Raw genomic sequence first — 24,376 nt, forward strand, 5'->3', positions numbered from 1 at the left:
ACGCCATTCTCCTGCCTCAGCCTCCCAAGTAGCTGGGACTACAGGCACCCCCCTGGCTAATTTTGTTTTTGTATTTTTAGTAGAGATGAGGTTTCACTGTGTTAGCCAGGATGGTCTCGATCTCCTGACCTTGTGATCCACCCAGCTCAGTCTCCCAAAGTGCTGGGATTACAGGCGTGAGCCACCGCGCCCAGTCTTTTTTTTTTTATTTGAGATGGAGTCCTGCTCTGTCGCCCAGGCTGGAGTGCAGTGGTGCTATCTCAGATCACTGCAACCTCCGCCTCCAAGGTTCAAGTGATTCTCCTGCCATGTACTGCTCTACATTTGTTATGTTATAATTCTTTTTTGTTCAGTTCCCCCAGAATCTATTACAAAGATTTTTGAAATTATATGAACAATGATGACAAACATTGACAAAAAAAGATCAGATTGTTTTATACTAACAATGATAATGTCTTGCTCAATTAAAAAATTAACCCCATTGATCTTCATTTAATTTTTATCATCTTATTTTATTTTTAGAACCAAAATTGTTTAAAAACATTTTTTTTAGGCTGGACACGGTGGCTTACCTCTATAGTCCCAGCATTTTGGGAGGCCGAGGCGGGTGGATCACCTGAGGTCAGGAGTTTGAAACCATCCTGGCCAACATGGTGAAACCCTGTTTCTATTAAAAATACAAAAAAATTAGCCAGGTGTGGTGGCGGGCGCCTGTAATCCCAGCTACTGGGGAGGCTGAGGCAGGAGAATCACTTGAATCCGGGAGGCAGAGGCTGCGGTGAGCCGAGATCAGGCCATTGCACTCCAGCCGGGGCAACAAGAGTGAAACTCCGTCTCAAAAAAAAAAAAAAATTTAAATTTAGCATCAACTAAAACCTATTTGCCATTTCTGGATAGGGCTTTAAACTTTGCTCCTCTTCTATTCTGGAAACCCAGGAATAGCAAATAGACAATGACCACAAATAGTTTTGTCCCAGAAACAAATAATATTAGCATGAATCCAAACTGGATAGCTAAATTTGTTTTGTTTCCTATCCAGCCAAATAATTCTATATGCTTGATACTAGAGAAAGTAAAAGATGTATCTGAGACCCATAGAGTAGCTGCAAGGTCAAAAAAATTAATATACAGTAGAGAAATAGGACAACATCTTAACCAGATGACAAAAATTAACATCACCAATGCAATGCAGATAGATAACACATGCCATCATCAGCTGTGATATCCTGAGGACACAAAATCACTTATACAGTTTTCCATTAGGGAATGACTAACCTGCATCTAATCAAAAGTTAATAGGAGACAAATCCGAAATTGGGAACCATCTACTAAAAGAGGGGATGAGGGTGGGCACAGTGGCTCACGCCTGTAATCCCAGCACTTTGGGAGGCTGAGGTGGGCGGATCACAAGGTCAGGAGTTTGAGACCAGCCTGGCCAATATGGTGAATCCACGTCTCTACCAAAAATACAAAAATCAGCTGGGCGTGGTGGCACATGCCTGTAGTCCCAGCTACTCAGGAGGCTGAGGCAGGAGAATCGCTTGAATCCGGGAGGCGGAGGCTGCAACGAGCCAAGATTGCACCACTACACTCCAGCCTGGGCAACAGAGTGAGACTCTGTCCCAAAAAAAAATAAATAAATAAAAAAATAAAGAGGCTGAGGCAAGAGGATCACTTAAGGTCAGGACTTTGAGACAAGCTTGAGCAACATAGTGAGACCCTGTCTCTATAAAAAGATTTTAAAATATCAGTCAGGCATGGTGGCACATGATTGTAGTCTCAGCTACTTGGGAGGCTGAAGCAGGAGGATTATTTGAGCTGAGGAGTTTGAGGCTGCAGTGAGCTAAAAAGGTGCCACTGCACTCAAGGCCTGGGCAATAGAGCAAGACCCGGTCTCTAAAAAAATTTTTTTTAATTAAAGAAAGGGACAAAGTGATTGTGGATTATATTCCTCAAAAATGGTAATGTCATAAAAGAAAAAGAAAGGCTATGGAAATGTTCCTAATTAAAGAAGAATAAATAGACATGATAAGCAAATGCAATACCTGATCCTTAATTAGAAATTGTACTTCCAGAGAAAAAAATGCTATAAAGAACATTATTGAATCAAAACTAGAATAGAGATGGCAAGTTAAGTAAAATTATTTTATCAGTGTTAATTTTGCTGAAGTTGGTAGCTGTACTGTAGTTATTTAAAGAAATACACAGTGAAGTATTTTGGGGTAAAAGGCTATAAATGTATGCTACTTAGATTGAAATGGTTGAGGATAAAAAGAGAGAAAGATCTGGCTGGGAGCGCTGGCTAACGCCTGTAATCCCAGCCCTTAGGGAGGCTGAGGCGGGTGGATCACCTGAGGTCGGGAGTTTGAGACCAGCCTGACCAACATGGAGAAACCCCATCTCTACTAAAAATACAAAATTAGCCAGGCGTGGTGGCACATGCCTGTAATCCCAGCTACTCAGGAGGCTGAAGCAGAGGAATCGCTTGAACCCGGGAGGCAGAGGTTGCAGTGAGCCAAGATCGCACCATTGCACTCTGGCCTGGGCAATAAGAGCGAAACTCCATCTCAAAAAAAAAAAAAAGAGAGAGAGAGAGAAAGATCTATATATTGAAGAAAGAAAAATCAAATGAGAAAGCAAATGGGATAAAATGTCAATAACAGGTGACTCTGAGTCAAGGGTATATGGGTATTGTCCTTTTCTTATTTTTGTAACTTTCTGTAAGCCTAAAATTATTTCCAAATTTTAAAAAATTACTTTTAAAAAGTATAGCTACAGATTTAACACAGAGGTTTCTAGTAGAATTTGAGAAAGGCAGAGAAAGAATATGAAAATTGGGAAAGGATTATCTATAACAAACTCAGAATTAAATGAAGTCACACAGTGGCTCACGTCTATAATCCTATAGCACTTTGGGAGGCTGAGGTGGGCAGACCATTTGAGGTCAGGAGTTCGAGAACAGCCTGACCAACATGGTGAAACCCCATCTCTACTAAAAAAAAAATACAAAAAATTAGCCGGGCTTGGTGGTGTGTGTCTGTAATCCCAGATACTCGGGAGGCTGAGGCATGAGAATCACTTGAACCCAGGAGGCAGAGATTGCAGTAAGCCAAGACTGTACCACTGCACTCCAGCCTGGCTGGCACAGTGAGACTCCGTCTCAAAAATAAATAAATAAATAAATAAAATAAAAATTAAATGAAGTCAAATGATTTCAAAACAAGAGAAAACTGATTCTAAAATTTAGAGCTTATATAACATTTAAAAACATCAAAGAGGTTTACCTTAATTTAGCTGAACGTAGTATTCTGGTAAGTGAAACACAGTTGCCTTCCATGATACCCTTTCCAACCGTGGGAATAATGCTTTTGCGGCATGCAACATATAATGAACATGCCAACCAGTGTGTAACTTCTCCCTGACAAGCAAAAGACAAACAGCAAAACAGATATAATATTATGTTAAAATGCTTTAATTCTAGAAACAAGAGATATAGAATTATCTGGTCTCAATTTTCCTTATGTAGATAAAGGGCCAGAGAAGTGAAGATATTTGCCCAAGGTCACAAAGCTGTTAGTTGCAGTAATGGGTATAAAACTCCTTACTCTTAGTTCTGTGTTTTTACAACTAAAACATGCTAAATTAATATTAATCTAAAGATAAAAGCGTGGCTTGGTGGCTCATGTTTGTAATCCCAGTAACTCGGGAGGCTGAGGTGCGAGTATCACTTGAGGCCAGGAGTTTAAGACTAGCCAGGCCAACGTAGACTCTAAAAATGAAAATAAAAAAATTAGCCAGGCATGGTGGTGCTTGCCTGCAGTCCCAGCTACTTGGGTGGCTGAGGCAAGAAGATCGCTTAAGTTCAGGAGTTCAAGACTGCAGTGAGCTATGTTTGTGACACTACATTCCAACACAGACAACTGAGCGAGATCCTGTCTCTTAAAAAAAAAAAAGAAAAAAAAAAGTCTTTCACCTACACTCCAAATCTAATACAGGCATATGCCACATAACAACGTTGGTCAACACTGGACCACATATACAATGGTGGTCACTTAAGATTATAATACTAGCCAGGCGCGGTGGCTCATGCCTGGGAGGCTGGAGTGGGTGAATCACTTGAGGCCAGGAGTTCAAGACCAGCCTGGCCAACATGGCAAAACTCCGTCTCTACTAAAAATGCAAAAAATTAGCTGGGTGTGGTGGCACGCACCTGTAATCCCACCTACTCTGGAGGCTGAGGCAGGAGAATAGCTTAAACCCGGGAGGCAGAAGTTGCAGTGAGCAGAGATCGTGCCACTGCAGTCTAGCCTGGGCAACACAGGGACACTCTGTCACAAAAAAAAAAAAAAAAAAGAAAAGGATTGTAATACTGTATGTTCTAACTGTTCTATATATTTAAAAAATTATAATTTACTGTACCCCTTTTATGTTTAGATACACACATACTCACCATTATAGTTGCCTATAATATTCAGTACAGAAACATGCTGAACAAGTTTGCAGCCCAGGAGCAACAGGCTATATTAAACAGCCTAGGTGTGTAGTAGACTACACTATCTAGGTTTGCGTAAGTATACTCTGTGAAGTTCACACAACAAAATCACCTAGTGTTGCATTTCTTAGACCATGTCTCTGTCATTGAGTGAAGCATGTCTGAATTACCAGAAGAGTTCTCTTAAAATTTGTCAGCATGAGTTTCTTGATTTTAAGAAATGGCCTTGATGATCCTGAAGTTTCTTTCTACCATTTTTGCTTTATGTTTCTCTTTAACTAGTCTGGCAGGGAAAGGCAAGAACAGAGTAAAAAACTGGCAAGGGAGTCACACATAAAAAATTAATACTAATCTTATGCAACATGAAGGAGACTGTCATTTTTGTGAGGTAAACATTTGGGGAATTATTTACCCCAAAACATGTCATCTTTAAAATACAGTCATATGCACTGCTTAATGACAGGGATATATTCTGAGAAATGCAACATTAGGCAATTTTGTTGTGCAAACATAGCATAGCCTACTAAACCTAGGCTACATGGTATGTTTATTGTTTCTAGGCTACAAACCTGTGGAGCATGTTACTATACTAAATACTGTTGGCAAATGTAACACAATAGTAATTATTTGTGTATCTAAACACAGAAAACATATAGTAAAAATAAAGTATGTGTGGTCCATCACTGACTGAAATGTTCTGCAGCACGTGACTGTAGTAAGCATGGCTCTCCATATTAGCAGATATCTCAATTTACAATGCCACAAAAAGGTGACCTTTGGGAATTCAACAATTTTCTGCATTAGACTTCAGACATCTCCAAGCTAGAATCACTTCATGACTTCATTGCTGAAATACAATAGCTGAAGTTTAAGGATTAAGAATTACGGATAGGCCGGTGCGGTGGCTCACGCCTATAATCCTAGCACTTTGGGAGGCTGAGGAGGGTGGATCACCTGAGGCCAGGAGTTACAGAGCAGCCTGGCCAACGTGGCGAAACCTCGTCTCTACTAAAAAAATACAAAAATTAGCCAGGTGTGGTGGTGCACGCCTGTAATCCCAGCTACTTGGGAGGCTGAGGAAGGAGAATCACTTGAACCTGGGAGGTGGGGGATGCAGTGAGCCAAGATCACGCCACTGCACTCCAGCCTGCGCGATGGGAGTGAGACTCTATCTCAAAAAAAAAAAAAAAAAAAAAAAAAAAAAGAATTACAGATAAAGGCCAGACACAGTGGCTCATGCTCATAATCCCAGCACTTTGGGAGGCTGAGGCAGAGGACTGCTTGAGCTCAGGAGTTCAAGATCAGCCTAGGAAACATAGTGAGACCCCCATCTGTACAAAAAAGGAAAAAATTAGCCGGGCATGTGGCACATGTCTACAGCTACAGCTACTTGGGGAACTGAGATGGGAGGATCATTTGAGCCCAGAAGGTTAAGGCTGCAGTGAGCTGTGACTGACCCATTGGACTCCAGCAAGGGTGAAAGAACAAGACTCTATCTCAAAAAAAAAAAAAAAAAAAAAAAAAGAATTACAGATGTAAATCTCATAGCACAACACAATAGTGTTCTTATACACTGTTCCACAGACTGTCTTTAAGACCAAACCCTAGAAGGATAAAAAGATTGATAAAAAGATTTCTTGCAATAATCTAAAAGGGGTGGGTAGAAATGGGTGGCCATCAATAAACCCAATGTTCCTACCCTGAAGGAATGAGAAGTCTTTTCTCAAAGCACTAAATGAGGCAGATAAGCTTAAAGATGAATATTTTTACAAGCTTTGATTAATGAATTGCTTGGGAATAGGGTCTGGTCATGGTGGCTTACGCATGTAGTTCCAGCACTTTGGGAAGCTGATGTGGGTGGACTGCTCGAGTTCAGGGGTTCGAGACTAGCTTGGGTAACACGGCAAAACCCTATCTCTACAAAATACAAAAAAATTAGCAGTATGTGGTGGTATGTGCCTGTAGTCCCAGCTACTCTGGAGACTGAGATGGGAGAAGTGCTTGAGGCACTTTTTTTGTCTCAAAAAAGAAAAAGAGAAAGAGTTGTTTGGGATTAGCATCCAAGTATTATAGAGCCTTTGACACAGGCTACTAAATGAAAATTCTAGCAAGATGGTGAAAATATTAAGTCCTAAAACTATTGTTTCAATTTTTTTAAGACATTAAAGAATACACTGATTTTTATTTTACTTTTTAAAACAGGGTCTCACTCTGTTGCCCCAGGCTGGAGTGCAGTGGTGCAATCAGGGCCACTGCAGCCTTGACTTCCAGGAATGAGGGCCACTGCAGCCTCGACCTCCCAGGCTCAAGCAATCCCCCCACCTTAGCCTCTGGAGTAGCTGGGACTAAAGGCACATGCCACCACACCCAGCTAGTTTTTGTAGAGATGGGGTTTCGCCATATTGCCCAAGCTAGTCTCAAACTCCTGGGCTCAAGTGATCCGCCTGCCTCAGCCTCCCAAAATGTCGGGATAACGGTGTGAGCCACCATGCCCAGCCTATTTTATTTTTTGTAGAGATAGGGTTTCACTATGTTGCCCAGGCTGGTCTTGAACTCCTGGGCTCAAGTGATCCTCCTGCCTCAGCCTCCCAAAGTGCTGGGATTATAGGCGTGAGCCACTGTGCCCGGCCTGACTTTCTTTCCTTAAAAAAGTCAACTATTTTCTTCCATGAGAATAAAATAGAATACAATTCTATTTGATAAAATTCTATTTCATAAAAATTCTATGAATTCTATGATATCAGAAACCATTTTTTGCATTTCTAAGGCCTACTTGCCAAGCTTTAGAAATACAAAAAATGGTTTCTGATCTCACAGAACTTCACATCTGGAGCTAAGAAGAGGAACAGATACTATTATTTATAATTGATGAGATATAGAAGCTGTAAGAATTGAAGATAAAGTGTTGTAGGAGAATATAGTGTAGTGAATAACTGATTTTGACTACAGTTTAGGGAAGGCCTCACAAAAGGAGACAAAATTCGTAAATCACTAAAAATGTAAGCAGGAGTTTGTCAGGTAGACTAGAGAGGGGTAGGGATTGGAGAAAGACTTCTTAGGAAGCATGAGATATATGAAAATGACTACTCCAAATGCCTTCAACAAAAATTGATTTTAAAAAAAGAGGAAAATAAAACACTGGATAGAATAAACACAAAATTTCAGTTCATACATTTGTGCTTTCTAAAGCAAGCATTGGGCTGGGCACGGTGGCTCATGCTTGTAATCCCAATGCTCTGGGAGGCTGTGGCAGAAAAATCACTTGAGGCCAGTTCAAGACCTGCTTGGGCAACATAGTCAGATACTATCTCCACAAAAAATTGAAAAATTAGCTGAGCACGGTGGTGCATGCCTATAGTCCCAGCTACTGGGGAGGCTGAAGCAGGAACATCACTTGAGCCCAGAAGTTTGAGTTTACAGTGAGCTATAATTGCACCACTACATTCCAGGCCTGGTCAAAAGAGCAAGACCCTATTTCTTTTCTTTTCTTTTTTTTTTTGAGATGGAGTTTCACTCTTGTTGTGCAGGGTGGAGTGCAATGGCGCGATCTTGGCTCACTGCAACCTCTACCTCCTGGTTTCAAGAGATTCTCCTGCCTCAGCCTCCCGAGTAGCTGGGATTACAAGTGCACGTCACCATGCCCAGCTAATTTTATATTTTTAGTAGAGACGGGGTTTCACCATGCTGGCCAGGCTGGTCTTGGACCCCTGACCTCAGGTGATCTGCCCACCTCGGCCTCCCAAAGTGGTGGGATTACAGGTGTGAGCCACTGTGCACCCGGCCAAGACCCTGTTTCTAAGGAAGAAAAAAAGAAAGAAAAAATAAATAAGTAGAGCAAACATTGAAGATGTCCTATTCAACTCTGCCTAACTAGAGATTTAGCTCTCAACCTTTGCTGGTGTTGGGGGTGAGGGGAAAGATTCCAGGCAGAGGGAATGGCATGGATATACCACAAAACTGGGAACAAATTTGTCATATTCAAGAATCTGAAACAGGTGCACGCCTTGACCATAGTTTGACACAGTAAATGCTTATTCAATGACAGATGGTGTGACCTTGGGCAAGAGAGACCAAATCAGACCTAGGATGTCAGAAATGCTTTCTCAGGCTTTCAAAAATCAACCTATTTTCAATTGAGAGGCCATTCATTCTAATCTCCCTTACTTTCTTATTCTTCCCACAGCTCTCCAGTCATGCCACCCACGGATGTGGACCATTGTCCTTTACCCAGTCTATCCAGTCCTGAAGACACTTTTTTCAGGTACTTTTCCTTCATATATAGACACACATACAATCAACACTTTTCCAACTCTATGCCTTTGAACCCAGCAATTATTTCACTGGGTGGTGAGTCAGTGGTGCACCCTGGGAGTGGGTCCAGCGCCCTTGACACATGAAAGCCTTTGAACATGAGGCCAGTTGGTGCTACATGAAATACACTCCATCACAATTCCGTCTACCCTGGGCTTATGCTCGTCTGGCTTGCTTTCTCTGTTTTTAGATAGAGTCTTGCTCTGTCACCCAGGCAGGAGTGCAGTGGTGTGATCTCCGCTCACTGCAGCCTATGCCTCCTGGGTTTAAGCAATTCTCCTGCCTCAGCCTCCCGAGTAGCTAGGATTACAGGCAGGCGCCACCACACCGAGCTAGTTTTTGTATTTTTTTAGTAGAGATGGGGTTTCGCCATGCTGCCCAGGTTGGTCTCGAACTCCTGGCCTCAAGTGATCCCCCCGCCTTGGCCTCCCAAAGTGCTGGGATTACAGGCGTGAGCCGCCACGCCCAGCCTGGGTTTCTATATTAGAATAACCCTAGGCAAGACAACCTTCTGAGCCTTGCCATTATCACCTGGAAAGCAGTCTAATACTCATTGCCATTCCATGTTCACAGGGCTGTTGTGAGGATAAAATGCAAGAATGATGGGGAAAAAAATCAAGTAATTATAACTGACATTTGTTTTATTCAGAGCCAGACACTGATGCAAAGCATCAGGACGATGCTCTGACGGAGGAGGAAACGTAGGGCTGAAATCAGCTTCGTGTGCACATTGGCTTTGATCAAACTGCTGCACAACGACCGGCAGCTCCACCCTGGTGAAGCAGAGGGTGGGGGTTAAACGGCTCAGACCCTGGGTCTGGCTCCATCTCTAACCGTGTGACCTTGGGCCTGTAGCTTAACCCGTCTAGGGCTCCGCTTCCTCATGCGTGAAATGGGGATCACAGAAGGGGTTCAGACGGAACTGAGGGTCCATTTAAAGCTCTGGGCAGTGGTGTCTTGGCATGCAGTTCATTTTCACTTTACCATTATATTTGTTCTTACTAATTGAAGGGCAGCACCATGACGTTTGTGGCGCTTGGCGGGGTAGAGGGAAGTGTGGTCAGGAAGTCTGGGGTCTGAGTGGCGCGGGACTTAGGCCGCTCCTTTCCTGGGCTTCAGTTTCCCGCCTCAAAATGATGGGTGGATTGGCTGAGCTACACCCACCCTTCCCGCCCCTCGGCGCCTGGCTGCGCAGCGACCCTCCTAGGTGGGGAACTCCCACCACCCCATAGGCCGGGGAAGGGGCGGGGCAGGGGTGGGGCCTGGCGAGGGTAGGGTCCGGCTGCCCCACCTGCTGCCGCTCACCTCTAGGCTGTAGTTGCCTCGGATGGCAGTAAAGTCCTCCAGTGCTTCGGCCGCGCTCCCCTCGTCCAGGTTCAGCTCCTGGCACAGGGCCTGTAGCGCCTCCCCGGCTGCGGCAACCACCGCCGCCCCCTCAGCGTGGGGCTCGTCCTCGAACATCATTTCAGGCCCCGCGGGCTGCGCGCCACGGCCCCCGACTTCTGTCTCCCTCCCAGGCGCGCTACCCACAACCACCTGCGCCAAAGCGCGCGAAAATCTGCAGTTGCGGGGCGTCTTATCATCCACCGTCTGCCTCCGCTTTTCTCCTCAAAAAAAGTCCGTTTTTCCTCCGGAGCTCCTAGCCGTCCCTCCCCGGAAATGTGATAAGAAGACGGACCTCAGACTCTGAAAGACCTGGCCTTGGCCCTTGGCTGGTCGCGGGGGGCCCAGCTGGCGGGACAGAAAAAGAGCGGAGGGATCCTCAGCCTGCGCGCAGAGCCTGCTGGGAGGTGTAGTCCATCTCTTGGGAGATGAAGCCCGCGGCCTCCTCCTGTCTTCCTGGTTAGGCTCTTGGGTTTTGGGGCAGGGCTGGGCTGCCTACTGCGAGGTGGCCTCGTGCAGCGTAGTGAGATGCCTCCTCTATCCACGGGCCCTGGATTTGTACTGTCCCGGGGCGCCAAACATAATCTGACTGAGCTGTACCCCTTGAGTTAGGAGATGGAGGCTGGAAGAGAAAAAAGTAGCCCCTGGACGAAGAGGGCTCTCTTGGGACTCTCCCCAAAGTCCTAGTGCCCAGTGAGCAGTTCGCTAAATGACAGAGGGGAAGGACTGGTGAGGGATATTAGAAGACGAATCCTCATCTCATGCCAGTCGCTAAAAGAGGCGGGCAGGGAGGACGGCAGTAAATGAGGCAGGAGAATAGGGTCTGCAGGCAGGGAACCTATGGCTGTTTCACGTGACTTCTTAGAACTAAATTGAAAGGAAAACCTCAACTTTCCACGCCTAAGTAACAAAAGAACCAGAGGCTGTTCCCTTGGACCTTTTCTGCATGGCAGATGGGAAATTGGCTGTCCGCAACAAATCACACTGAGCGACTTCCAGTCTTCGTTTGCAACTTTGTAACTTCACTCCAGCCTCTGAACGGTTGCTGTCCACAACCAATCACACTGATGGCGGGAGAGTCTTCGTTTGCATAGAAGTATAATTTTGTAACTTCACCCTGGCCTCTGATTGGTTGCTTTCTGCAACCACTCAGACTGATTGTGGGCTACCACTTCAGTTACATCAAGTGAGCATAAAGTGGCCAGTGGGAAACTTCTAGGGGGTATTTGGACCCCAGAAGATTCTGTATCTGGGCCCTTGAGCTGCTGCGTGGGTTCGCTTCCCCACTATGGGGTGTACTTTTGTTTTCAATAAATCCCCGTCTTCGTTCTTTTGTTGTTTCATTATTTGCTTTGCCTGTAATCCCAGTACTTTGGGAGGCCGAGGCAGGTGGATCACTTGAGGCCAGGAGTTTGAGACCAGCCAGGCCAACAAGGCAAAACCCCGTCACTACTAAAAATATAAAAATTAGCTGGGCGTGTGGGTGCACCTGTGTAATCCTAGCAACCTGGGCGACTGAGACATGAGAATCAAGAATCGCTTGAACCGGGAAAGCAGAGGCTGTAGTAAGCCAAGACTGCACCACTGCACTCCAGTCTGGGTAACAGAGTGAGACTCTGTCTCAAAAACAAACAACCAACTGAGGACACATCTGTCAAACCCAGCCTCACCTACATGCATTTAAAAAAACCAAAAATCAATATGTTCTTCCTTATATTGGTTTTATTTTTTCTTATTATCCCAGGGCATGCCCATTTAACCCAAAATTGAGCTTTTCTGAATAGAAAATGAAGTATGGAAGGCCGGTTGCTGTGGCTCACACCTGTAATCCCAGCACTTTGGGAAGCTGAGGCCGACGGGTCACCAGGTCAGGAGATCGAGATCATCCTGGCCAACATGGTGAAACCCCGTCTCTACTAAAAATACAAAAATTAGCTGGGCATGGTGGCGGGCGCTTGTAATCCCAGCTACTTGGCAGGCTGAGGTAGAAGAATCGCTTGAACCCAGGAGGCGGAGGTTGCAGTGAGCCAAGATCGTGCCACTGCACTCCAGCCTAGTGATAGAGCGAGACTCCGTCTCAAAAAAAAAAAAAAGAAAAGAAAATGAAGTATAGGTAGTGAAATAGATTTACTCTGCCCTTCATTTTTGATCCAGATACACATGAAGGTTGTTTCTATTTTGATCCCATTGTGTGACAGCCTCTATGATTAGCCTCCCTGTTGTGGTTTAATATTTCAGAGTTCTCCCAAAGCATGTGGTTGGAGCCTGATTATGACCTTTAGGGATTCCAAGACTAAAAAGATTATAGTGTGCACCTTTCCAAATGTAATTCAAAATATATGCAATTCTAAATCACAAAATAAGTGTAAGAAAGTTCTAATTAATTTTCCCAAGATGTCTCATTTTGAATCATTTTGAAATTCTTAAATTTTTTTCTTTTTTTGTCCTCCAGTTTTGCTATGCCCTAAGCAGAAAATCAGTCGGCACTTGCCCCTCTCAGGACAAACTGCTTGTCTAACCTTCTATTTAAAAAAAAAAAAAAAAAAGCAGTTGATATTTGTGAGGGAGGGGCAAGACCTGACCTCACCATTCTTTTTTTTTTTTTGAGACACAGTCTCACTCTGTCGCCCAGGCTGGAGTGCAGTGGCAAGATCTCAGCTCACTGCAACCTCTGCCTCCTGGGTTCAAGCAATTCTCCTTCCTCAGCCCCTCGAGTACCTGGGACTACAGGCGCACACCACCACGCCCGGCTAACTTTTTTTTTTTTGCATTTTTAGTACAGACAGGGTTTCACCATGATGGCCAGGCTGGTCTTGAACTCCTGACCTCAGGTGATCCACCTGCCTCAGCCTCCCAAAATGCTGGGATTATAGGCGTGAGCCACCATGCCCAGCTGGACCTCACCATTCTTAATGTTCTTTTTCCTTGGAGGAAAAACTAAAGTGGTGATCTTTAAGCTGGGTCTGCACTGTGGAAGTAGTGCATTACGAAGATTAACAAAGCCTCTCTACCCACAGAAGGGGGAAAGGATTTGCATACAGTCTTAGAAAAGCAAATGTAAATGGCTTTTAGATGTGAAAAGATGCCCAACTTTCTTTCTTTCTATTTATTTATTTATTTATTTATTTATTGAGATGGAGTCTCACTCTTGTCGCCCAGGCTGGAGTGCAATGGAGACATCTCGGCTCACTGCAACCTCCGTCTCCTGGGTTCAAGCAATTCTCCTGCCTCAGCCTCCTGAGTAGCTGGGACTATAGGCAAGCGCCACAACACCAGGGTAATTTTTGTACTTTTTAGTAGAGACGGGGTTTCACCATGTTGGCAGGATGGTCTCGATCTCTTGACCTCGTGATCTGCCCGCCTCAGCCTCCCAAAGTGCTGGGATTACAGGCGTGAACCACTGTGCCCGGCCCCAACCTTTCTAATAGGAAAAATATATATACAAGTTTAAACCGGTATAAAACCATATTTTAATCTATTCAATTGTCAAAAATCCAAAAGTTTGAAAATGTTCTAGCGACTCCCCATTTCTTTCAGGGTTAAGCCAAGCTCCTTGTCCTGGCCTACAAGGCACTAAGGGTCTGGTGGTCCCCTGTCTAACTCTGCCTTCATTTGCTACTCTCTCCTTTCTCACCCTACCCTAGTCATACTTGTGATTCCTTTTGGCTACCTTTTTTTCCTTTAATTTGGAAAAATGCAAACTCAGTTTTTTATGTAGTTGTAACCCCAATGTTTAAAAAAAAGTAAAGCATTTCATCCAAATTACTAACTAAAAGATAATAGCTAAGAATACCTGAACCAGATATCAAAGAATTGGGGGAAATGGGGGCCGGGCATGGTGGCTCATGCCTGTAATCCCAGCACTTTGTGATCTGAGGTGGACAGATCACTTGAGGCCAGGAGTTCGAGGCCAGCCTGGCCAAAATGGCAAAACCCCATCTCTACTAAAAATACAAAAATTAGTTGGGCGTGATGATGCTCACCTGTAGTCCCAGCTACTTGGGAGGCTGAGGCAGGAGGAGAATCGCTTGAACCGGGGAGGCAGAGGCTGCAGTAAGCCAAGATTGCGCCACTGTACTCCAGCCTGGGCAACGGAGCAAGACTGTCTCAAAAAAAAAAAAAAAAACACAAAAAACTTAATGCAATTAACCATTAGATATTTCCATTCTTCACCTGCCAGTTGTTCCATTTCCTTTCTTTTTTCCCATATCACCTCCAAGATGTCCCTCCATTGCCCTAGATAGCTCAGCTCTGGCTCTCTGTGTATATTCTTCAACCAAACAAGAGCCTGAGAATCAGATTGATGGTGACTATTTCTAATTAGTCCAGTATGCCTCTTGGGGGCCTCCCACAATTCCACACGCAACTTATAAAAGTGGTCACCCAACACAAACTAATCTGTTTTCCCAGAAAATTTCTGCTTATAAGAAATTTTTCTCCATTTATGCTTAAAGCAGACAGTGGGTACTCAACAAATAATAGTTCCTATCCTGGAGCCATTTGAAGATCTGACATCAGTTATAGGAGAGGGAATCATGAAAATGGAAAAAAAGGAGAAGGAGTGGAAAACTTGGATATTTTGGGATAGATTTACCATTACACAAATTCAGAAGTTTTTTTCTTGCTTGGAGGTTTTTTTTTTTTTTTTTTTCAGACGGAGTCTCGCACTGTTGCCCAGGCTGGAGTGCAGTGGTGTGATCTCGGGTCACTGCAACCTCTGCCTCCTGGGTTCAAGTGATTATTCTGTCTCAGCCTCCTGAGTAGGTGAGACTACAGGCACATGACACCATGCCTGGGTATTTGCATTTTTAGTAGAGACAGGGTTTCACTATATTGGTCAGGTTGGTCTCAAACTCCTGACCTCATGATCTGCCTGCCTCAGCCTCTCAAAGTGTTGGGATTATAGGCATGAGCCATGCACCTGGCTGCTTGGAGGTTTTTAAGGGAAAGGAAAAGGAAGAAGACAGGGCCATAAAGGATTTCACAAAAATACATCATTAAATATGAAACTATAAGAATGGATTTTTGGCCAGGCATGGTAGCTCACGTCTGCAATCCCAGCACTTGGGAGGCCAAAGTGGGCAGATTACTTAAACTCAGGAGTTTGAGACTATCCTCGGCAACATGGCAAAATCCCATCTCTACCAAAAATACAAAAAATTAGCCGGGCATGGTGGCGCACACCTGTAGTCCCAGCTACTTGGGAGGCTCAGTGGGGAGGATCACTTAAGCCCAGGAGGCCGAGGTTGCAGTGAGCCATCATCGTGCCACTGCACTCCAGCCTGGGTGAATGAGTGAGACCCTATCTCAAAAAAAAAAAAAGTTATTTTATTCTTAATAGTGTTGGCAATTAAGCAGACATACTAACATTGTAACATTAACATTTATTTAGAATCTCTTTTGAAGCTGTCCTTGACCTGTTTCTCAAGACTGGAATTCTGCTGGGTGTGGTGGTACATGCTTGTAATCCCAGCACTTTGGGAGGCTGACACAGGAGGATGACTTGAGGCCGTGAGTTCAAGACTAGCTTGCCGCACAACATAGCAAGATTCTGTCTCTACAAAAAAAAAAAAAAAAAAAAAAAAAAATTAGCTTATTCATCTCTAGCTGTCAGTCCCTGGTGTGAGTCCAGTACAAGGGGGAGGAAGGGGAATTAACAATCACTAAATATGTACTCTGTGCTCAATCTGTGTAATACCTCTTACATACACTCTTTCATTTACTCCTTCCAACAAGCCTTTAGTTAGAAAACGCTATCTCTATTTTTTACATGAACCTACAGATGAGAAATTAATTATTTTTTTAATGTTTCCAGAAAGTCAGCTATAATGCTGGCATTTGATCCCAGACGTGCACACTCCAAACTTCATAATATTTCCACTGTATTATTTTGCCTATTCCAAATATAGCTCTATTTACAGAGTGAATAATTGTGCTGTATTTGGTGAGATAACATGTGCAATATAAAATCCAGTTTATGATTTAAATGGAGGCAGAAGATGTAGATATAGGCAAATCCTAACATCACCTATGTTAGGTTTTGTTTCTGTTTTGCCTTTCCCATTTGACAAAGAACTGTTTGTAGCAGTTAAGGGCTATCTTATTTTCTGAGATGGAGAGAACAGCATGAAGGGCATACCATTAGCAGGTATGGTTGTGTGTACCTGTAGTTCCAGCTACTTAGTAGGCTGAGGCAGGAGGCCAGGACTTCGAGGTTAGTGAGTTATGATCATGCCACTGCACTCGAACCTGGGTGACAAAGGGAGACCCTATCTCTAAAAGAAATAAAACAAACAAACAAAAAAGATGTGAACCTTTTTTTTTTTTTTTTTTTTTTGAGACAGAGTCTTACTCTGTCGCCCAGGCTGGAATGCAGTGGCGCGACCTTGGCTCATTGCAACCTCTGCCTCCCAGGTTCAAGCAATTCTCCTGCCTCAGCCTCCCAAGTACCTGGGATTACAGATGCCTGCCACCATGCCTGGCTAATTTTTGTATTTTAAGTAGAGACGGGGTTTCATCATGTTGGCCAGGCTGGTCTTGAACTCCTGACCTCAAGTGATCTGCCTGCCTCGGCGCCCCAAAATGCTGGGATTATAGGCGTGAGGCACCATGCCTGGCCAAAAACTCTGTAGATTTTTAAATTATATCTGCAATTTTAAACTAAGAACTGCCCTCCTCTATATCTTCTCTAAGGTTTTGAAAGCAAAAGACATGTTGGAGGTAATTAAATGGGTAGAGGTGGCTTCATGCTGGCATTGTTTTAAGTCTGAAAAAAGGGGGGCTGGCATCAGTGGCTTCTGTGGTTTCTGAAAGGATTGGTTTTTACCTGATGTTGCTTGCCTTGTGTTTCTAGGCAGAGGACCTGCCCATGAGCTTCTGCAACCAGTTCACTCTCTGCTTAGGTTTTGGTTTGGCCCTCGCCATCTGGACTAGTAACAGAGTCTGGGAAGCGATGATGCACAGCGAGGGCTCAGGGTCACACAGCAGGTCTCTCAGATCTAGCGGTAGGCAAACACAGGTTGGAGGTAAAAGCCCCTGAGATCTATGGAAATGAATGAAGGTCTAGATAGCAAAAAGCTTACGTGCCCCTAGCAGCTTAGATTACAGGTCCAACTGCCTAAAAGTTTATATATCAGTGAATTGATTCCAATTTTGATCTACAAAACCTACTGGTTTCTGAGTTGCCAAACATGTCACTCCTCTGCAATAATCACATTCCAAGTAGTCTTTCTAAAGTCAAATGATCTGGACCTCCCAAGCCATGTCTAATGTTAATATCTAAGTTCCTGTGTTGGTCCTAGAAGTAACTCTTACATCATTATCCTCTTTTAATTAAAAAAAAAAAACTTTCAGTTTTTCATGTTTTCTTTCTTTTCTTTTTCTTTTTCTTTCTTTTGTTTTTTTTTTTTGAGATGAAGTCTCCTGTCGCCCAGGCTGGAGTGCAGTGATGCGATCTCGGCTCACTGCAACCTCCGCCTCCCAGGTTCAAGTGATTCTCCTGCCTCAGCCTTCGGAGTCGCTGGGATTAAAGGTGCCCACCACCATGCTCGGCTAATTTTTGTATTTTTAATAGAAATGGAGTGTCACCATGTTGGCCAGGCTGGTCTCAAACTCCTGACCTCAAGTGATCCACCCACCTTGGCCTCCCAAAGTGCTGGGATTACAGGTGTGAGTCACTGTGCCTAGCAGTTTTTATGTTTTCTTATTGCAAAAGAAATACATGTTCAGTGTGCAGAAAATTTAGACATTACATGTAAGCACAAGAAGAAAAGTCACCCATAATCCTACCATCTAGTGATAACTACTGTTATTTTCTTTTCTTTTTTTTTCTTTTTGAGACGGAGTCTCGCTCTTTCGCCCAGGCTGGAGTGCAGTGGCGCTATCTCGGCTCACTGCAAGCTCCGCCTCCTGGGTTCACACCATTCTCCTGCCTCAGCCTCCCGAGTAGCTGAGACTACAGGCCCCCGCCACTGCGCCCGGCTAATTTTTTGTATTTTTAGTAGAGACGGGGTTTCACCGTGTTAGCCAGGATGGTCTTGATCTCCTGACCTCGTGATCCGCCTGCCTCGGCCTCCCAAAGTGCTGGGATTACAGGCGTGAGCCACCGCGCCCAGCCTGTTATTTTCAATATATATCTTTCTGGTCTTTTTTCCATACATTTATATTTACATATATATGCTTTTACTTTTTGTCCAAATGGAACCATATGACCGAGGAATTGCAAATGCTGGTTTTATTTAATGATACCACATCATCATTTATCTAAGTCATTTAAAAATTATTCTAGGCCAGGCGCAGTAGCTCATGCCTGTAGTTGCAGCACTTTGGGAAGCCTAGGGAGGTGGGTCACTTGAGCCTAGGAGTTCAAAACCAGCCTGGGCAACATGGCAAAACCCTATGCCTACAAAATATCAAAAAATAAAACATTAGCCAGGCGTGGTGGCTTATGCCTGTAGTCCCAGCTACTTGGGAGACTGAGGTGGGAGGATCTCTTCAGCCTAGAAGGTGGAGGTTGCAATGAACTGAGATCGTGCCACTGCATTCCAGCCTGGGCAACAGAGTGAGATCCTGTTTCAAAATAAATAAATAAAATAAAAATTATTCTATAATATGTTTCATGGCTATTCAGGTTGAGGATCCCGTATCCAAAATGTTTGGGAGCAGAAGTGTTTTGGAAATTAGACCGTTTTGGATTTTGGAAGACTTGCATATACATAATGAGATATTTGGGGGATGGGACTGAAGTCTAAACACAAAATTCATTTATGTTTCATATATACCTTGTACATATAGCCTGAAGGTAATTTTATACAATATTTTAAATAGTTTTGTGCATGAAACAAAGTTTTGACTGTGTGTGTGTGTGTGTGTGTGTGTGTGTGTGTGTGTGTGTGTGTGTGCGCGTGTTTTAAACATAGTCTCATTCTGTCACCCAGAGTGACAGATCTTGGCTCACTGCAACCTCTGTCTCCCGGGTTCAAGCGATTCTCCTGCCTCAGGCCCCTGAGTAGCTGGGATTACAGGTGCATGCCACTACGCCTGGCTAATTTTTGTATTTTTAGTAGAGACAGGGCTTCACCATGTTGGCCAGGCTGGTCTTGAATTCCTGACCTCAGGTGATCCGCCTGCCTTGGCCTCCCAAAGTGCTAGTATTACAGGCGTGAGCCACCACAACTGTCTTGATTGTGTTTTGTCTTATGAGGTAGGTCAGGTATGGAACTTTCCCATTGTGGTGTCACGTTAACACTCAAGAAGTTTTGGGTTGGAGAACGTTTCAGATTTTGGATTTTTTGATTAGGGATGCTCAACCTGTATATAATTCTCAATATGAATATGCTATAATTTCTTTAATTATCTATTGTTTCCAATCTAGATTATTTCCCACTTTTGTTATTCTAAATAACAATAAATGGACATTCCTGTAACTATTTCTGCTTATTTTCATAGATTAAATACCTAAATAAGAATTGATAAGTCATGCTGGGCACGGTGGCTTACGCCTGTAATCCCAGGACTTTGGGAGGCCGAGGCGGGCAGATCACAAGGTCAGGAGTTCAAGACCAGCTTGACCAACACGGTGAAACCCCGCCTCTACTAAAAATACAAAAAATAGCTGGACATGGTGCCTGTAATCCCAGCTACTCAGGAGGCGGAGGCAGGAGAATTTCTTTTTTTTTTTTCTTTTTGAGACGAAGTCTCACTCTGTCACCCAGCCAGGCTGGAGTGCAGTGGCACAATCTCGGCTCACTGCAACCTCTGCCTCCTGCATTCAAGCAATTCTCCTTGAATCATACCTGGCTAATTTTTGTATTTTTAGTAGAGACGGGGTTTCACCATGTTGGCCAGGTTGGTCTCAAACTCCTGACCTCAGGTAATCCACCCACCTTGGCCTCCCAAACTGCTGGGATTACAGGCATAAGCCATTGTGCCCAGCCCAAAGTTTATTAATTGGTAATCTTTGCCATGTCGACAGAAAAACACATACTGTCATCTCATCATGATTTATTTTGCAAAACTCTGATTACTAGTAATATCAAATATCTTTCATCTATTTATTGGCCATTTGTAATTATTCTATGAACTGCTTATTCATATTGTTTGCCACTTTTCTTTTGAGGATTTCTAATTTGATTTAAGGGTATTAACCCTTTATCATGTTGAAAATATTTCCCTTCATATTATTGTTTGCATTTCACTTTTAACTATTTCTCTCTTTTTCAAGGTTGGTTTTTAAAATTTTTATGTAGACAAATCTACCATTCTTTTATTTTATGGATATGCCTTTGGTATCGTACTTAGAAAAGGTTCTCTTTTTTATTTTATTTTATTAATTAATTTATTTTTTTGAGACAGAGTCTTGCTCTGTTGCTCAGGCTGGAGTGTAGTGTCACGTTCTTGGCTCACTGCAACCTCTGCCTCCTGGGTTCAAGCAATTCTCATGTCTCAGCCTCCTGAGTAGCTGGCATTACAGGTGCGTGCCAATATGCCCAGCTAAGATTTGTATTTTTAGTAGATACAGGGTTTCGCCATGTTAGCCAGGCTGGTCTTGAACTCCTGGTCTCAGGTGATCTACCCTCTCAGCCTCCCAAAGTGCTGGGAGTACAGACATGAGCCACTGTGCCAGGCCAGGTTCTCTTTTTAATGTATAATTCTCCAAGGTCTCAAAAACACTCAAGAACTCTTCATAATTTGGAGCTTTATATTTATTAAGCAGTGTTTTGCCTTTAAATTCATCTTGTTTGCTTCCAAAATGTAACACTTCACTAGTTTGTAGTTTCTTTCACTTCTTGCATTGAGGTCTGTCTACATGTTCCACAGAATATTTATTTATTTATTTATTTATTTATTACTTTTTGAGATGAAGGCTCGCCCTGTCGCATCTCTGCTCACTGCAACCTCCGCCTCCCAGGTTCATGTGATTCTCCTGCTTCTGCCTCCCAAGTAGCTGGGACTACAGGCATGCACCATCACACCTGGCTAATTTTGTATTTTTAGTAGAGACAGAATTTCACCATGTTAGCCAGGCTGGCCTTGAACTTCTGACCTAAGGTGATCCACCTGCCTCTGCCTCCCAAAGTGCTGGGATTACAGGCGTGAGCCACCGCACCTGGCCATGTTCCACAGAACATGAAATGTCAGTCACATATGGTTCATTCTAATCTATATGCACATAATTATATATATTTTCTAGATCTTTCATATAGATAACTTTTGAATGGAAAAGGAAGTTTCGTCCCCCATTTAGATTAGAAAATAATTCCCTTTTATTTGAACAGAATCAGCCATGTAGAATCCTATCCCTTGGAATAATCTACATGGCTTCTTTCTTACTTTCTTTTCTTTTCTTCTTTCCTTCTTTCCTTCCTTCCTTTTCTTTTCTTTTTTTTTTTTTGATGGAGTCTTACTCTGTCACCCAGGCTGGAGTGCAGTGGTGCAACCTCGGCTCACTGAAGCCTTGACCTCCTGGGCTCAAACGATGTTCCCACCTTGGCCTCCTGAGTAGCTGGAACCACAGGCGCACACCACCATACCGACTAATTTTTTTTTTTTTTAATAGAGGCCAGGTGCGGTGGCTCATGCCTGTAATCCTGGCACTTTGGGAGGCTGAGGCGGGCAGATCACCTGAGGTAAGGAGTTCGAGAACAGCCTGGCCAGCATGGTGACACCCATCTCTACTAAAAATACAAAAATTAGCCAGGCGTGGTGGCGGGCACCTGTAATCCCAGCTACTTGGGAGACCGAGGCACGAGAATCGCTTGAAACCAGGAGGTGGAGGCTGCAGTGAGCTGAGATCGCACCACTGCATTCCAGCCTGGGCGACAGAGCAAGACTCCATCTCAAAAAAAAAAAAAAAAAAATATATATATATATATATATATATACACACACATATATATGGAGAGACGATGTCTCTCACTGTGTTGCCCAAGCTGGTCTTGAATTCCCAGGCTCAAGTAATCCTCCCACCTCGGCCTCCCTAAGTGCAGGAATTACAGGTGTGAGCCATTGCACCCAGCCTCCTTTCTTTTGCTTCTGATATCTGTGAGGAAGTGGGAGACCTTAGAGAAAAGTGGCATGATCTTTCTTAAATAAGCTTTAGCTCCTAGCTGTTTCACCAGTTATGTTTTTATTTTATAAGTAATGAATTACTAGGATTTTGATTAGATTCTGCAAGTAACAATTTTGGACTGTAAGACAGCATCATATGGCATTTTCTAATGGTAGGACTACTTCTTAGTGGGAATAAAGAATGCCTATTTTGGCCGGGCATGGTGGCTCATGCCTGTAATCCCAGCACTTTGGGAGGCCGAGGTGGGTGGATCACCTGAGGCCAAGAGTTCGAGACCAGCCTGACCAATATGGTGAAACCCTGTCTCTACTAAAAATACAAAAATTAGCAGGGCGTGGTGGTGCATGCCTGTAATCCCAGATACTCGGGAGGCTGAGGCAGGAGAATCACTTGAACCCGGGAGGTGGAGGTTGCAGTGACCCGATATCAGGCCACTGCACTCCAGACTGTGCGACAGAGCAAGACTCCATCTCGAAAGAAAAAAAAAAAAAAAGAATGCCTGTTTCTCAGAATAGGAGATTTGAAAGAAAAACATTAACGAAAAAAAAATTAAAGAAAAATGTGACTATAAAACATCTCTATTACCAAGTCCTACCTAAGTTACAGGACAACGGCTTATAGAAAATAGTACTGCAGTCATCTCTGTGGTACTTGTGAGTAATCATCATAATTTACTAAGATAGTATTTCTAGGTAATGTCTTATTTGCTGACAGACAAGGCTCAGGAACTGTCTCCGAGACTCATCAAAGCTAGTTTCCAGACAAATAGGGTCATGTCCTTTCCTAAAGGGGAAACTGGACTGGGATGGGACTGTCATTCAGCTGAAATCACCAACAGGATTCCTGCTACAAAAACCAGGTTTTCTAGAGCTCAGGGTCTCAGCTCTGCTATAAAGCCTTCCCACAGTGGCTGCCTCAGATACCTTCCAAAATATGGGTACACCCCAAATTCAAGGACTGTTATCACTTACCATCCTCTATCCAGTCAGTACCCATCCTCCTGAGCTCATTGTGATCCACGTACTTCGATAAAAGGCCTAAAGGCAGGATAAAGTCAGTGAGTCTGTGATCTGGCTTTTGCTCTTGGAAATGAATATCTAAAAGTTTTTTATCATTAAGACATCTAAGCAGCTGGCAGAATCGGCCTTCTGATAATTAGGCAGATTCCAAAAACTGGGCTTCCAGGTGCCTGGTAGTTACCTATAGGTAACAGAGCCCCTTTTTCCAAGGTCATCTTCATAAAGAATGGGGATACTTGGCCGGGTGCAGTGACTCACAGCCGGGTACGGTGACTAATGCCTGTAATCCCAGCACTTTGGGAGGCTGAGGCAGTAAGACTGCTTGAGCCCAGGAGTTTAAGACCAGCCTGGGCAACGTAGCAAGACCTTGTCTCTTAAAAAAAAAAAAAAATTAGCTGGGCATGGTGGCACATGCCTATAGTCGCAGCTACTCAAGAGGCAGAGGGAGGTAGGAGGATCGCTTGAGCCCAGGATGTTGAGGCTGCAGCAAGCCATGATGGTGCCACTGTGCTTCAACTTGGGCAACAAAGTGAGACCTTGTCTCAAACCACCACCCCCGTCCACACACATAAAACCCCCACACCATACATACATAAAAATGGGGATACTGACTGGGCGCGGTGGCTTATGCTTGTAATCCCAGCACTTTTGGAGGCTGAGGCGGGTGGATCATCTGAGGTCAGGAGTTCAAGACTAGCCTGGCCGACATGGTGAAACCCCATCATTACTAAAAATACAAAAATTAGGCCGGGCGCGGTGGCTCATGCCTGTAATCCCAGCACTTTGGGAGGCCAAGGCGGGCGGATCACCTGAGGTCAGGAGTTCAAGACCACCCTGGCCAACATGGTGAAACCCCATCTCTACCAAAAAATACAAAAATTAGCAGGGCGTGGTGGCAGGCGACTTAATCCCAGCTACTTGGTAGGCAGAGGCAGGAGATTCTGAACCCGGGAGGCAGAGGTTGCAGTGAGCTGAGATCAAGCCATTGCATTCAAACCTGGGGGACAAGAGCGAGACTTCTCTCAATAAAAAAAAAAAAAAAAGAAAGAAAGAAAAATTAGCCAGGTGTGGTGGCAGGCGCCTGTAATCCCAGCAACTCAG

General features: G+C 43.9%; 2 protein-coding genes across 5 annotated transcripts in view; both read right to left on the bottom strand.

The window, feature by feature from the left end:
* Positions 1–10,536, bottom strand: part of RBL1 (RB transcriptional corepressor like 1) — a 92,893-nt gene extending 82,357 nt beyond the window's left edge. Inside the window, exons 1-2 of the mRNA XM_002830276.6 lie at positions 10,109–10,536; positions 3,285–3,418 (exon numbers count right to left, since the gene is read on the bottom strand). Of these exons, the coding sequence (XP_002830322.2) occupies positions 3,285–3,418; positions 10,109–10,267 (293 nt within the window). The 5' untranslated portion in view covers positions 10,268–10,536. The remainder of the gene's footprint in view (positions 1–3,284; positions 3,419–10,108) is intronic.
* Positions 10,537–15,550: 5,014 nt separating this feature from the next.
* MROH8 (maestro heat like repeat family member 8) overlaps positions 15,551–24,376 on the bottom strand; it is a 77,213-nt gene continuing 68,387 nt past the window's right edge. For 3 of the 4 annotated variants that reach the window (XM_024239109.2, XM_054542248.1, XM_054542250.2), the window contains 3 exons: positions 23,228–23,293; positions 17,013–17,184; positions 15,551–15,743 (listed from right to left, as the gene is read on the bottom strand). In XM_024239109.2, the coding sequence (XP_024094877.2) occupies positions 17,036–17,184; positions 23,228–23,293 (215 nt within the window). In that variant the 3' untranslated portion in view covers positions 15,551–15,743; positions 17,013–17,035. Of the gene's footprint in view, positions 15,744–17,012; positions 17,185–23,227; positions 23,294–24,376 lie in introns of those variants that run through there. The other variant, XM_054542249.1, reaches the window with a different exon arrangement.

Source organism: Pongo abelii, chromosome 21, assembly GCF_028885655.2.
Source record: "Pongo abelii isolate AG06213 chromosome 21, NHGRI_mPonAbe1-v2.0_pri, whole genome shotgun sequence".
Lineage (NCBI taxonomy): Eukaryota > Metazoa > Chordata > Mammalia > Primates > Hominidae > Pongo > Pongo abelii.